The 14,157-nt window shown below is 41.1% G+C and overlaps 1 protein-coding gene across 2 annotated transcripts in view; it reads left to right on the top strand.

The window, feature by feature from the left end:
- The window catches only part of FLNB (filamin B), a 193,532-nt gene that overhangs the window by 110,671 nt on the left and 68,704 nt on the right, over positions 1-14,157 (top strand). For both annotated transcript variants that reach the window (XM_063426871.1, XM_063426870.1), the window contains exons 14-19: positions 694-837; positions 3,419-3,542; positions 4,042-4,202; positions 4,400-4,490; positions 5,659-5,828; positions 10,149-10,266. In XM_063426871.1, coding sequence (XP_063282941.1) covers positions 694-837; positions 3,419-3,542; positions 4,042-4,202; positions 4,400-4,490; positions 5,659-5,828; positions 10,149-10,266 — 808 coding nt within the window. The remainder of the gene's footprint in view (positions 1-693; positions 838-3,418; positions 3,543-4,041; positions 4,203-4,399; positions 4,491-5,658; positions 5,829-10,148; positions 10,267-14,157) is intronic.

Here is a 14,157-nt window from a genome sequence, read left to right as displayed (position 1 = left end):
ATAAACGAAAAATAGGTTGCTTGACATATTAGGTCACATATTAGCCAACTGCCTTGCACTGCTCCCAGCCGGGTCATATGTAGCAAATGGTTAAATGTATATTTTGAGCATTGTGATTAACTCTTTAGAATGCAGATTCAACAAATTCCAATGTGTAGACATTTTGAATATATGTTCTACATATGTAATGCCTGCACTTAATAAATGGTTACCAAGTTAAAAGCTATAAAAGGCAACTGAATTTTTTTTATAGAGCATAGCAACATCTGATTGCAGCTTGCTCAAATGCCCAAATTATAACATGTTAGATTGCAGATTTGTTCCTGTTGAGGAACAACTCTATTTACAATCCCTCTGCATAATGTAGAAGAATGTCTTTTACTCATGCCTCTGTTGCAGTAGGACATTTTTTTAAATCCCTCTGCACGACTGACTGTCAGTCACCCAAGTGTAGAAATTAGTTTTTGTGGAGTCCTACATTGTAGTGGAGGTGAGTAAACTTTTATTTTCAAGATTTTCTTGTGAATTTTAAAACATTAAGTGCAGTGTGTATAAATGTACTGTGTGTGTATGTTATATATAATATGTATGTATATTACATATGTAACATTGTGTGCAATTTTCATTTTGATTTTTATAGAATGTTTTCAAGTAATGGTTTATTTAATGAATATATCCTTTTTTTTATTCCAGGATGTAGAAGGGAATCCTGTATACATTACTTCAAAACCCAAAAAGGATGGAGTTTATGCCTTCTCATATAATCCAACCAAAGCTATAAAGCACACAGTCACTGTGACATGGGGTGGTGTTAATGTCCCAAAAAGTCCTTTTAGGGTATGTAACACTTTGGATCTATTTTAATACCAAACGGCTTGCTGGTGTATGTGCTTTTAAAGGGACAGAGTATGAAATTGCTAAGCAGTTTTCTGCGTATCCTGCATGAATTGAGTTACTGTAGCTTTTTGCTAGAGCAATTAGCAGAGATGTGCTCAGGTTAGGTCATTTCATGACTGAAATAAGTAGGTATATGTAAAGACCTCAACAAATCTTATGGCTAGTTTTAGTTAAATCTTTAAATGGTTACTTTACTGGCCAGCCCATTTTGTTTTTCATGTGGCTTTCATTACAATGTATCCGTAGAACCCTAAACTGGTTTAGCTTTCATTACTTCAGTGACTATTACTTCATTTTCTTAAAACTCAGGGATTAGACGGTAAGGTCACTTGACATTAGGCAAGCCATGCACAGAGCTAGGAAAAAAGTTTTTTTTTTTTTTTTTTTTTCTTTGGATGTGAAGTAAGGGCCTTTTTTCACTCCTATTTTGCTAACTCCCCCTGTTTTTGTTGCATTGTTTTCTTTTTATTTTTTTATTTATTCATGTGCCACCTACTTTTTAAATACACTGCTCACAGAGCTTTCGAAGAAAATGAGTACTCTGACACTGGCACCAGGGCTTTTTGATTGTAGTTCAAGCCATCTCTGGGTGCTGTCTTTCTGGTTTTGCCAAACCTGTATTGGTGATTTCCCTCCACTGAGATAATTCACTGCATCATTATCTAGAAACATCTATCCACGTTTTAAAAGAAAAATAAGCCGCAGGTGAAGGAAGAACAGGATGTTACAGAATCTTGATTCATCACCAATTACAACGTGACTGCAAAAAAACAAAATAACCACAATCCAGATTAATACATTATCGCCATTTATATAGCGCCAACAGATTCTGTAGGGCTTCACGATACCCATTCAAACGAGCTTACAGTCTATAGGAGGTGGGGTATAAAACACATCAGGACAGGGAATAAAGTGTTACATCAGTCCTATATTAACCCATTCATTTCCCATTGCTTTGTATGTAATAGATCTGTTTGAAGCCACTGTCCCCAGTAGTTGTATCAGATATTTTTATGTAGAGACCTAGTAAAATCCTGCTATTATTCATTACATTAATTTAACCCTTTACTATGTGGAAGCTTCCTTGTTTGCAGACTTTCTATGGTGCCATTAGGATGACAGTTTCCTTTTTGTTTACTCTTTAACTAAAACTAGCCAAAACCAGAAGGTGAAATGAAATATTACTACATCCATTGCTACTGGTGGAGTGATTAGTTGGTTCCTCATGTCTTGTCAAGAGGAAGCTGTTGCCTCTAGATTGACTATATTTGAGTCCTGGGTCAGATGATCTGATGTGTTTTTACTTTCTGGAATTTAACACTTTGCTATTACAATGTATCTTCCATGTGGATCTGTCACAAGAAGTTGCGTAGTCCATCACAGTGCCTTTCTTAAATTCTTTACTTTAGTTGATCGAACAAGATAGGAATATCAAGCATGGAAGTCATTCCGTTGGTCATGCCAAACAGAAGCTCCTAGAAATGTTTTAAAAAGATTATATAAAACTAAAGTTAAATAACCCTGAGGTACCATTAGAGCTTCAACGAGACCTGTGCCAAAGCGTATCCTCCTTGAAAACCTGTGAAAGTGGAGCACGTTGATGTCAGGTCTGAATGTGACTTGGCGTTGCGTGCATCTGTGCACCTTCAGGTCCTCCACTGTCCAGCCAAACTGACCAACACACACTTACAGACACACACACACACTCACTGACTGATAGACACACTGACTGACTGACAGGCACACACACATTTCCACATTCTTGCACACACTAACATCTTTTTATTTATTGCTCCCTACCTTTGGGAGCTGGTGTGGGGCCTATCCAGTGGAGATCTTCTCTCTGGAGCTCAGTCTTCCTGCTCCTCACTGCTCCCTCACGCGCGCAGTTTAGTGGTGCCGGAATGATGTCATATTCCGGCACCCGACATTACTACAGAGGGCGCACGTGAGGGAGCAGTAAGGAGCAGGAAGACTGAGCTCACTCACTGCAGCCAGGGGGGACGGGTACATTTTTAGCAGAGTAGGCGGGTGCCTACTCTGCCTTAGTAAGCATGTCTCAAACTAGCGGCTTGCTGGGCCGCCAGTTTGACATGCTTGGTTTAAAAAAATATATGATTATTTTTACTGAAGTGTTCCTTATAAGTAAAAATAAACATGTTACCTCTAATTCAGCACCAGGTCAGTCTCCTTGGAAAAATTACCCTGCCTCCAGTGAACTCATTATCCGTGATGTCATTTGATCAAGAGGACCTACAGCACCCACGTAGCATTCGCCATGCTCTGCTTCTAAGAATTTTCTGTTTGAGAAACGTTGAGTCCAATGCTATAGTGTTCCGCATTGTCATGTTGAGACCATTAATTGATAACATGCCTTTTAGTAACTGTTTGACAACAAGTAGTCTCTTTAGGCCTTAATATTGCCTGTTCCTCTAGCTTGGCATAAATGTGATACACGAACATGTTTATCTACAGATTTCATGTCGAACTAACTTTTATTTTATAACTTTTCCCTATTCAGGTCAGCATTGGCCAGGGAAGCCATCCGCACCTTGTTAAAGTTTTTGGTCCTGGAGTGGAAAAATCTGGCTTGAAAGCAAATGAACCAACGCATTTTACAGTTGACTGTACAGAGGCAGGAGAAGGTGAGTAAATGTACATTGTAATTGAATGGGTGTTTTCTGTTGGAGATTAGGCAGGTCGATTTAGATCAAAACAGTCCTTCCACATTGTGTGATTAAGAAGTTAAAATAAGCTTTAGGTAATAAATGGCAATACTATTTACTGACCCATACCACAAAATACTACAAATTGATGTATTGCAGAAACCTGGTTAGAATCTGAATAGGTTTAATTGATTTTATAGGGAGAGCATTGCAAATTGTGTGACATGGTAATGATTCTTAGGATAGTTGGGCTTTCACAGCAAAAATGTTCCCAAATATTCAGCATGTTCTCATTCTATTCAAGTTGTTTATACCGAGGCCTCTGTTTCATTTCGGAGAGACATTGAATTTTCTGTTCATGCCTTATTCCTATTCCTACCACCCTATTTTCAGTGGGTGCTGTGGGTAGAGGTGCCTAATGAACGCTGCTGCTCAGCCTGATAAAGAGGGGAAATTGATTACTGGATTTGTTTATCAGGTGACGTCAGCGTTGGAATAAAGTGTGACGCTCGTGTGATCAGTGATGAAGAACATGACATTGACTTTGATATCATTCCCAATGCCAATGACACTTTCACCGTGAAATACATGCCACCTGCGGCTGGGCGATACACCATTAAGGCCCTTTTTGCTGGAGAGGTAAGTAACTATTCATCCAATCTCATATAATTTTTCAATGGGGAACATGTTTAGACATGACATCCCACATATTCTAAATATGATCACACACACAAAGATTCATCTAAAAAATGTGGATATTTTAAACTTTGCAATGAAGATGGATTTTCTAAATATAGTTCTATTTTTCTGAAATATTTACTTTCCTTCCCATTAAGGAAATTCCAAGCAGCCCTTTTCGCGTTAAGGTTGACCCATCACATGATGCCAGCAAGGTGAAGGCTGAGGGGCCTGGACTGAACAAATCAGGTGACATGCGTTCAAAGTTCATAAAATGTTTCCATGTGGAGACAATGTGATAGTGCTTTATTTTAAGGGGTGTGCGAAGAAATATTCAGAGGGAACTATTTCTGATGTAAGTAAATTATACAAGGAAATGTTTTTATTATACACACAGAATTATAAATCATATATATAGATATATAAAAACTGCAAAAATTATGTGTAAATTGAGGAACAATTTAAGTAAATTACCTGCTCTGCAACACACACAGTTATTCACTAAACTACATTTTTTTTTTGTGAATTAATTCCCAATGGCAAAAGTGAATTAAAACTAGCTGATCTGGTTGCACGTAATAAATTTTAAAATTAATAGTTTTGTGAATAACCATGACCAGTTCTTATGCACACGCTTGAATTATGATCCGAATGACCCGTGCCTGCTGTTCATTGTGCAATGGAAATGTTTTGGGACGACTCAGCTTGGGCTCACCTTTGTTCAGTATTATGCACTCTCATGACAAAATGAAGCTAATCATTTTTGCAGTTAGATCAAAGGCTACGTTTTGTTCCCTTTTTTGATCTCTACACAACTTGGTTTTAAAGTGACACTCTAGGCACAAGAACGACTTTAGCTCAATGAAGCAGTTTTGGTTATATATCATGCTAATGCAGTCTCACGGCTCAATTTTCTACCAATTCTCTTTGTGCAGCCCTAGCCGCACCTCCCCTGGCTGTAACTAAAACAAAGCCTGATTGAAAAAAATATTTAAATCAGATGTTGACTTGCTTTAGCAGTTTCTATCTCCTGCTATGTAAATTTTACTTTAAACACACACAGGAGGCTGCTGCAGGGTCTAGAGGTCTATTAACAGGCCAGGAGATAACATATTCTAAATTAAAAGATAAACATTAGATGACTCTAGTTAGGAAGTTTGTATAAGTCACATGCAGGAAAGTGTGCCTAGGTCTGCATAAACAAAGTGATTTAAGTCATAAATGGCAGAGAATTGAGCAGTGGCACTGTATGGGCACACACTATACAGCAAAACTGCTTCATTAAGCTAAAGTTGTTCAGGTGCCTATAGTGTCCCTTTCAGTTAAAACGTCCTCTACCATGTGAGATCTAAATGTGTTGCTTGGATGCATTTACATTTAAAATCTAACAGCAACAATGTTTTATTTTTCCTTCCAGGTGTCGAGAATGGGAAACCATCTCACTTTACAGTCTATACCAAAGGAGCTGGCAAAGCCCCGGTTGATGTTTCCTTCACTGGACCAGAACCCGGAGATGCTGTGAAAGACTTTGAGATTATTGACAACTATGATTATTCTCACACTGTTCGATACACACCAATCCAGCAGGTAATCACAAAGCGTAGACCGTATTGTTGTGGGATTTTGATACAAGCCTAAATTATGTCTTTTTTTCGTAAAGGTTTTCATATTCTTGACCTGTGACCATAGCCTGTAACTTCAAAACATACTAGGGAGGTATAGATCCACATAGTGTGTGTATGTGGGCATGTTGAATAAGCAGTAAATGAAGCTTGGATTTCTCCTGTGGCATCTGCTGCAATAATAAGCAAATATACTCACAGGTAAATTTTACATCCTTGTTCTGTTGCCTATTCAAGGAAAATGAGTAAGTTTGCTTGACAACACTGATGACTACTACATAATTGGGGTTTAATGTTCTCTGACCCCTAACTTAACCCGTGTTATGGAGGAAACAAGAATGATCTCCTCATTCTTTCCATCTCCTGCTGATGTATATTGTGTGTTTATCCTATTTCTTGTTAATGGTCTGTACAGAGTCACACAATGCCTACACACCTCACTGCCTCACTACACACCATAGCCACCCACTGTGAGAAAGCATGTTGGTTTATAGCAACTTAGAATGTTTAGCATTAATTGCTTATACTACAAGCCAGTGTTTGGAGAGAGCACAATGCAATGTTGCATTAACCGTTTAGGATGCATGCAGTGCAAACTACATACGGATGTACACCCACCCCTGTTTAGACTTTAGTGTATTGTAATGTTTCATTTAAGAAAATAAACAAAAAAAGTCAATGAATTCACAAGGGAGTATAGTGTTTATTGTGTCCAGTGTCTATGACATTACTTTAACGTACATTCTTTTTTTGTTGTTGAAATTTTTTGTTCAATATACTTTTGGAATTTAGAAACAGCCTCTTTTCTAAATCCCTTAACTGGTTAATCCACTACTTGCTCTTCAGTAGAAATTTGCACATGAAATACAATACAGTATATAAAGTGAGAAGTTACAAAATGTTGAATGGTATGAAGGAGCTTAACACAGTTTAATTATTTTGGTAAATTAGATCATTATGACGTAAGCCTAATATAGTTGCTCCAGTATCAGAGAAAAGGCAGTGTTTACATTACAGCCATTTTTTAATAACTGTGGAATTTATTCTGAACTTAAGAACAACAAACCTTAACAGCATCTTAATTGTATAATACATTATATTATAAAAATTCTATTTAAATAATTTCAGTCCATAATGAAACAAACAATTTAAAGGAGAAACTTCATATCCTGGAATCTTTCATTATTCTTTATAATATATTATGTATATACATATATCCCCTGTATATAATATGTTGACGTTGATGTTTGACGTCTAAAAAAAAAATTATTTACATTTCTATTTCATAGCACTATATGCATTTTGAGACCTTGTCAGTCATTACTATAAGATCTGTCCTTTTATAATTGGACATAATATGTGGATATAGAGGAACAGAAACGGATTTCCTTGGTTGTCCCAGGTCCGAACTGGATTGAGATTCCATTTGCTAAATCTTTCAATGGTCACTCCGCAAACCTACAGAAGTTTGGTTTGCTCAAATGCTTTGTGTTTGGTCTTCGTCATATTTGAGACAGTCTGTTTTGGGGAATGAGAGGAAGGCTTGCAAAGGCTGCAGACAGCAGGTCTGCAGCTTTTTCAAGCAATTGTTTCATATACCCCCAAAGAAAACTTGGAGAATAAAAATACATCCATGCTTTCTTTGTAGGGTATAAATATTAAATACAATTTAAAAAAACAAACAAACCTGACTTTCAATTCAGTGTTCCTTTAATATACATTTAACAGAAAACAAAGCATCACATGAAAAGAAAAAAGTTAACATGAGTTTTAGGTAATTATTTATTTTATTCAGTGGTGTAATATCCAGAAAAGTGACAGTTCCCCTTTAAAATGTTAAAATTCATTAGTGCACAAAACAAAGAATACAGAAAATATTTGCCTTCTGGGTACAGTGTCCCTTAATACGGATACATTAGTAAATGTTTGTACAGCTGGGATAGTTCACTTGCTAAATTGATGTAAACATAAAGAGAAATGTTTTCTGTAGAAAAGCATTTTGCTAGTGAAAAAATGTAGCTGAAAAATGTCATGCAAAGGGATATAACCATAAAAATTAAAAATTAAATTATACTAAAAACCATGACATAGAAACCACAAACAAGGCATATTTACAGCACAGGCCGCTCATTTCATGGTTATCATTTTTGCCATCTCCTGCTCAATTTCCACATTTTATTAGTAACTTCCTCTTTCTTTCCACTCATTGAACCATTTAGCAAGTGTATTTTTAATAGCTGTAATCAGAATTTGATCTCAATGCTTGAATTCGCTTAAAATCTGTATCCTTAAGGCATTATTTGTGTGTAGATTATATCTGACTGTGGGAACACCCCCTCTGTCATGATAAATATATTAGCAAAGTGTGTTTTAAGATATTTGAGTAGTTCCAAACGTTCAAGTCTCGTTCTTTTTTAATTTACGCAAATTAAATTTGAGCTGTTATACAATAAAGTAAAAAAAAAAGTCCAAAGCAAAATCAAACCGATTCAGTACTAACAAAGAATAAATCTGAAGGTATCTTAGACCATGTTCAAAATGTATTCAAATAAAATCGAGGATTGCTTTTACATGCATAGCACAGTCACTATACAGGAGGCCGATGGCTGGAAAATCTATTTGGCATGTTCAAGTGTCTTTTTAGCCTTGTGTATTAATGTACCTTGGCAGTGAGGGGTTCATTTAAACCCAGTATTGTAGGCCAAACATGAACACAGTGTGTGTCCCGGTGCCAGTAATTCAGTAAAGACTTTCAGAAGTCCAAATCGTTTCCAATTTATTCGCAGACTTTTGTCGTTTTGGCGTTTGACGTGTTCCACCACGAATAAATATAGTAGCTACATTACATTTATTTAGACGTTCTGAGAACAAGACTCTGCTCTTTTATTCTCCCCCGCCTTTTAAACCCTAATTGAAACCATTTCCAGAGGTTAAAACTCACGGTTTGTAGCGTTTACTGTTAATGTCAGAGATCTGAATAAAGCCAGCATTGTGAAAATGGTATAATAATGCCGTAAGATTTTGTTGCTGCATTTGAATAAGAGTGGTGAGAAGGTAGAACCTAAGATGTTGTAGAACTACAATTATTTATTTACCTGTCTTAAAACATTGTGGAAACTGTAGCTGATGATTTACCTTTTTACCAACTTTTGCTAAAACAGTGGAGGAGATTTATTAAAATGTTGTGTTCTAAAAAGTGGTCCAAAATACTGAAAATGGGAAAATTACCACTATTTTTCAATGTAGAACAAAGTATTATCTGCTGAAGTTTCAAATTATAATCCTTAAAAAAAAAAAAAAAAAAAAAAAGCGCAATGACAAAACCAACTACCGTATATATAATTCCATCATTAGTTGTGTGCTTTAAAATTCTTTCTTACTACAATTAATGATAATTTCCAGTAATTGGGCACAGAACCACATGTTTAAGATGAAGATTAGTCTTTATCTCCTTAGCGTTTGATTTTGAGGAACATAAAACAAACTAACAAAGTGACCTGACGTGTTTAGACTATTATGGGATTCCTAATAATTTAAATAGCTCTAGGTAACTCCAAAATGAGTTTTACAGACTCAGGGATTTTTATTTTCCTATTTTAAGGTCCGTTCTGCTTCTCAGTGCCGCTGTCTGTTTTTGTCGTAAATAAGGCAAGTCCGGCTTCCTATACACTTTAAGCGATAAGTGGGTACTTGGTAGCTGACAAAGCAGAACTAGGCTTTAGTTTTCGTTTAGGTACTCTCTCATCAGCCAGTTTGACTTTTGCTTTACTTTGATCTCAGTACCAACAAGTGTTAATAGTGATGTGTTTCAGGCAAATAACTTGCTGCTCTGCAAATTGTTAGGGAATTCCACCATCTTCATTGTTTTCTCATCAATCTTAGGGTGCTGTAATAGTTAGTATATTGATGACGACTTAATGTTGACATGCAAATGCAGAATCTGCACATTATGCAAAAGTATTTACTCTGCCGGGCTGGATATTTCAAAGGCCAGTCCACCATGATGCTATATCAAGGTTCTAAATCACTTCACATTCAGTGGTGAGTGTAAGCCTTCTCCTGCATCCACTGTACTTGCTCCACAGAATATCATGTACAGCAAATGCTCAAATAAAACAGAATGTGAAAGTAGTCCAAAAAATAAAGACTAAATGGATTTTCAAGGTGCTTACCTGCCTTAAAACCTACCTCTACAACATTTTCACATTAAGAAATAAAGTATATCTTGCATATATTATATATTTGCTTATTTATGTAAAGTACATTGTTAATTTATTTATTTTAGGGGAAAATGAAGGTTGCGGTGAATTATGGCGGAGACCCTATTCTTAAAAGTCCATTTACAGTGGGTGTTGCTGCTCCTCTTGATCTCAGCAAAATTAAAATAAATGGCCTGGATACTAGTAAGTATAATAAGATACCTTAGAATGTTCTACAAAATCTAATCCAAAATATGGGGAAAAGAACGTCTGTATGGGCTAGTAACTGCTTATTACTCAAACATGATGTCACAACACGCATCAGTTAACCAGTTAGTGATTCACAATGTGGTGACTAATACACAGGGCCGGTGCAAGGACTTTTGCTGCCCCCCTCCCCCTGTGACATCACAAAACCCCACCTATATGATCTGCCATATGAACTAACGCCAGTGCTGCACACAGTGTGTGTTTACATTAAAAAGCCTGCAGGGACCGGCTATAGACACCGGAACCACTTCATTAAGCTGCAGTGGTTCTGGGGACTATAGTGTCCCTTTAATGTGAGATAAATTAGAAATGAGTGTAACTAATAATATACTAGATTGCCTACTTTTAATCAGATGAGGATGTGATGGGTTCTGGCTGTAGTCTGGCTCCACTGGTCTGGTGTAGAACCGGATCTCTGGAGGCTGTTTGTAACTGTGGTCACAAAATTCAATGTTCTGGGAGAACGGGAAGCAGCTCCATTTTTTGGGGCCCCTTACACAGCTCAAGGTCTGGGCCCCAGGGCCTGATGGTGAGTATGCCCATAAGGCCCACCCATAAGCAGGGGCGGACTGAGAACCCTCAGGGCCCCCGGGCAAAATAAATCAAGGGCCCCCTTACAGGCCCCACCCATACTCCGCAGCAAGCGCCACCCATGTCCCGCCTCCATGCACCGCCTCCAGCCACACCCTACACAATCTTTAGACGCAAGGAACAAAAGTGCAATAATCCCTTCAAGGCCCCAGTAGAGACTACAATTGAGGGCTAATGGGCCATGGAGGGGGGTCTTTCTAGCAGAGGCTATCTCAGTGTCCTTTAGAGAGTGTGTTAGAAATAATACCCTCCAGGCCCTATTAGAGACTACAATGGAGTCTAATAGGCTTGGAAGGGGGTCTTTCTAACAGAGGCCATCTCAGTGTCCCTGCTGGAAACAGTCGCCTCCAGGCCCCAGTAGAGACTACAATTGAGGGCTAATGGGCCATGGAGGGGGGGGGGAGCATTCTAGCAGAGGCTATCTCAGTGTCCTTTAGAGAGTGTGTTAGAAAGAATTTCCTCCAGGTCCCATTAGAGACTACAATGGAGTCTAATGGGGCCTGGAGGGGGGTCTCTCCAACACTCTGGTTCCTATTCACAATATAGCAACACAACATAGCTCGCTGATACCTAGGCCAAGTTGGCTCCTCTTACCTTAATTACTGTTGCTGGCTGGCAGTCTGTGGGCTTGCTGGAAGGCTGTGGGCTTACTGGCTGCGGCTGGCAGGCTGTGGGCTTGCTGGCAGGCTGTGGGCTTGCTGGCTACTGCCGGCAGGCTGTGGGCTTGCTCGCTGCGGCTGGCAGGCTGTGGGCTTGCTCGCTGCGGCTGGCAGGCTGTGGGCTTGCTGGCTGTGGCTTGCTGGCTGGCAGGCTGTGGCTTGCTGGCTTTAAGCCTAACTGGTGGCCTGTGGGCTGGCTGGCTGGCTACTGGCCAGCCTGTGGGCTGGCTGGCTGGCCGGCCTGGGGGCTGGCTGGCTGGCTTGCTGGCTACTGGGGCACTCGTAGATTATTTAAAGAAATAATCCATGCACAATAACCACTACTGCTCTGTGTAGTCGTTATGGTGCCAGGAGGGCCGGGCCCCCCTCCTAGAGTAAGTAGTCAAACCGTTTAAGAACAGTTTGACAACTTACCTGGGGTCTACTGGGATATGAGGCTGTAGTAGGGTATAGGAGCAGTGGTGCAATGTGTAAGGGGTGCAGTGTGTGTGTGAAAGGTTCAGTGTGTGTGAAAGGTTCAGTGTGTGTAAGGGGGTGTAGTGTGTGTAAGGGGGTGTAGTGTGTGTGAGGGGGTGTAGTGTGTGTGAGGGGGCGTGGGGCAATGTGTGTACGAGGGGGCTGTGTATGTGTGTGGCAATGTTAGTATGGGGGGCTGTGTGTGTATGGGTGGGCAGTGTATGACAGGGAAGGGGGCAATTGCCCTCCTCTTACTCCCCCTCCCCCTCTTCTTACCCCCCCTCCCCTTCTTCCTCCCCCCTCCCCCTCTTCTTACTCCCCCCTCCCTTCTTACCCCCCTCCCTCTCTTCATACCCCCCTCCCTCTCTTCATACCCCCCTCCCTCCTCTTACCCCCTATCCCTCTCTCTTCTTACCCCCTATCCCTCTCTCTTCTTACCCCCTATCCCTCTCTCTTCTTACCCCCCCTTCCCTTCTTCCTCCCCCTCCCCTTCTTCCTCCCCCCTCCCCTTCTTCCTCCCCCCTCCCCCTCTTCTTACTCCCCCCTCCCTTCTTACTCCCCCCTCTCTTCTTACCCCCTCCCTCTCTCTTCTTACCCCCTCCCTCTCTCTTCTTACCCCCTATCCCTCTCTCTTCTTACCCCCTATCCCCCTCTCTTCTTACCCCCTATCCCCCTCTCTTCTTACCCCCTATCCCCCTCTCTTTTACCCCCTCTCTTCTAACCCCCCTCTCTCCTAACCCCCCCTCTCTCTTTTAATCCCCCCTCCCTCCCTCTTTTAACCCCCACTCCCTCCCTCTTTTAACCCCCCCTCCCTCCCTCTTTTAACCCCCCCTCCCTCTCTCTTTTAACCCCCCCTCCCTCCCTCCCTCTTTTAACCCCCCCTCTCTCTTTTAACCCCCCTCCCTCTCTTTTAACCCCCCCTCCCTCTCTCTTTTACCCCCCCTTCCCTCTCTCTTTTAACCCCCCCTCCCTCTCTCTTTTAACCCCCCCCCCTCCCTCTCTCTTTTAACCGCGGTGCCCGGCCGGAGTGATAGGAAGGTGCACACTTCCTGTCAGTCCGGCCGGGTACAGGAAACAGAAACTTCTGTTCCGCGCGGAACAGGAGTTTCTGTTTCCTGTACCCGGCCGGACTGACAGGAAGGTGCACACTCAGTGTGCACCTTCCTATCACTCCGGCCGGGCACCGCGGACCGGAAAGCCGCTCGGCCACGCTACAGGGGAGGGGAGGTGAGGTGAGAAGCTGCAGCCGCCTGAGCGCTCTTAGGAGAGCGCTCAGGCGGCTGCAGCATTTAAAGGGGCGGCCGGGCCCCCCTCCCGGCCGGGCCCTCGGACCATGTCCGAAGTGCCCGACCGGTCAGTCCGCCCCTGCCCATAAGTCCACCTACATGTTTCACCCATGAGTTCGCTCACAGGGAGGGGAGTGTGTAGGGGATGTGTTATGTGTTATTGTAGAGGATCTAATGTGTGTGCTTATGGAATGTAGTGTAGTGTATACCAGTTTGTGTAGGGGAAGCAGTGTGTTTTTGTGTAAGGGATAGAAAGCATTGTGTGTTTGGGTATAAGGGATGTATTGTGTGTTTCTTGTTGTGTGTAAGGGATGCATTGTGTGAATCTGTGTTTGTATGCATAAGGGATGCAAAGTGTGTTTGTGTATGTAAGGAATGCAGTGTGTGTGTCTGTAAGGGGTGCGTTGAGTGTGTGAAAGAGATGCATTGTGTTTCTGTGTGTTTGTAAGAGAAGCAATGTGTGTTTGCATGTGTGTGCAATTGATGCATTGTGTGTTTCTGTGTATGTGTGTAAAGGATGCACTGTCTTTATGTGTAAGGGTTGCATTGTGTGTGTAATGGATGCATTGTGTGTTTCTCTGTGTGTAAGATAAGCATGTTGTGTTTCTGAGTATGTGTAGTGATGCATTGTGTGTGTGTGCGTGCGTAGTGTGAAAGAGCTCCCTGTCCTGCCTCTGTCCTATAGAGCTCTCCCTTCCGTCCCTTAGAGATCTCCCCTGCCCCTTAGTGGTCTCTCCTCCTCCCCACCTCCCTTAGTGGTCTCCTTTTCTCCCCAACTTTCCCTTAGTGGTCTCTGCTCTCCTCTGCCCCCTTTCCATTAGTGGTCTCCCCCC

Source organism: Pelobates fuscus, chromosome 7 (assembly GCF_036172605.1).
Source record: "Pelobates fuscus isolate aPelFus1 chromosome 7, aPelFus1.pri, whole genome shotgun sequence".
Taxonomy (NCBI): Eukaryota; Metazoa; Chordata; class Amphibia; order Anura; family Pelobatidae; genus Pelobates; species Pelobates fuscus.
This window is presented reverse-complemented; position numbering and strand designations above follow the sequence as displayed.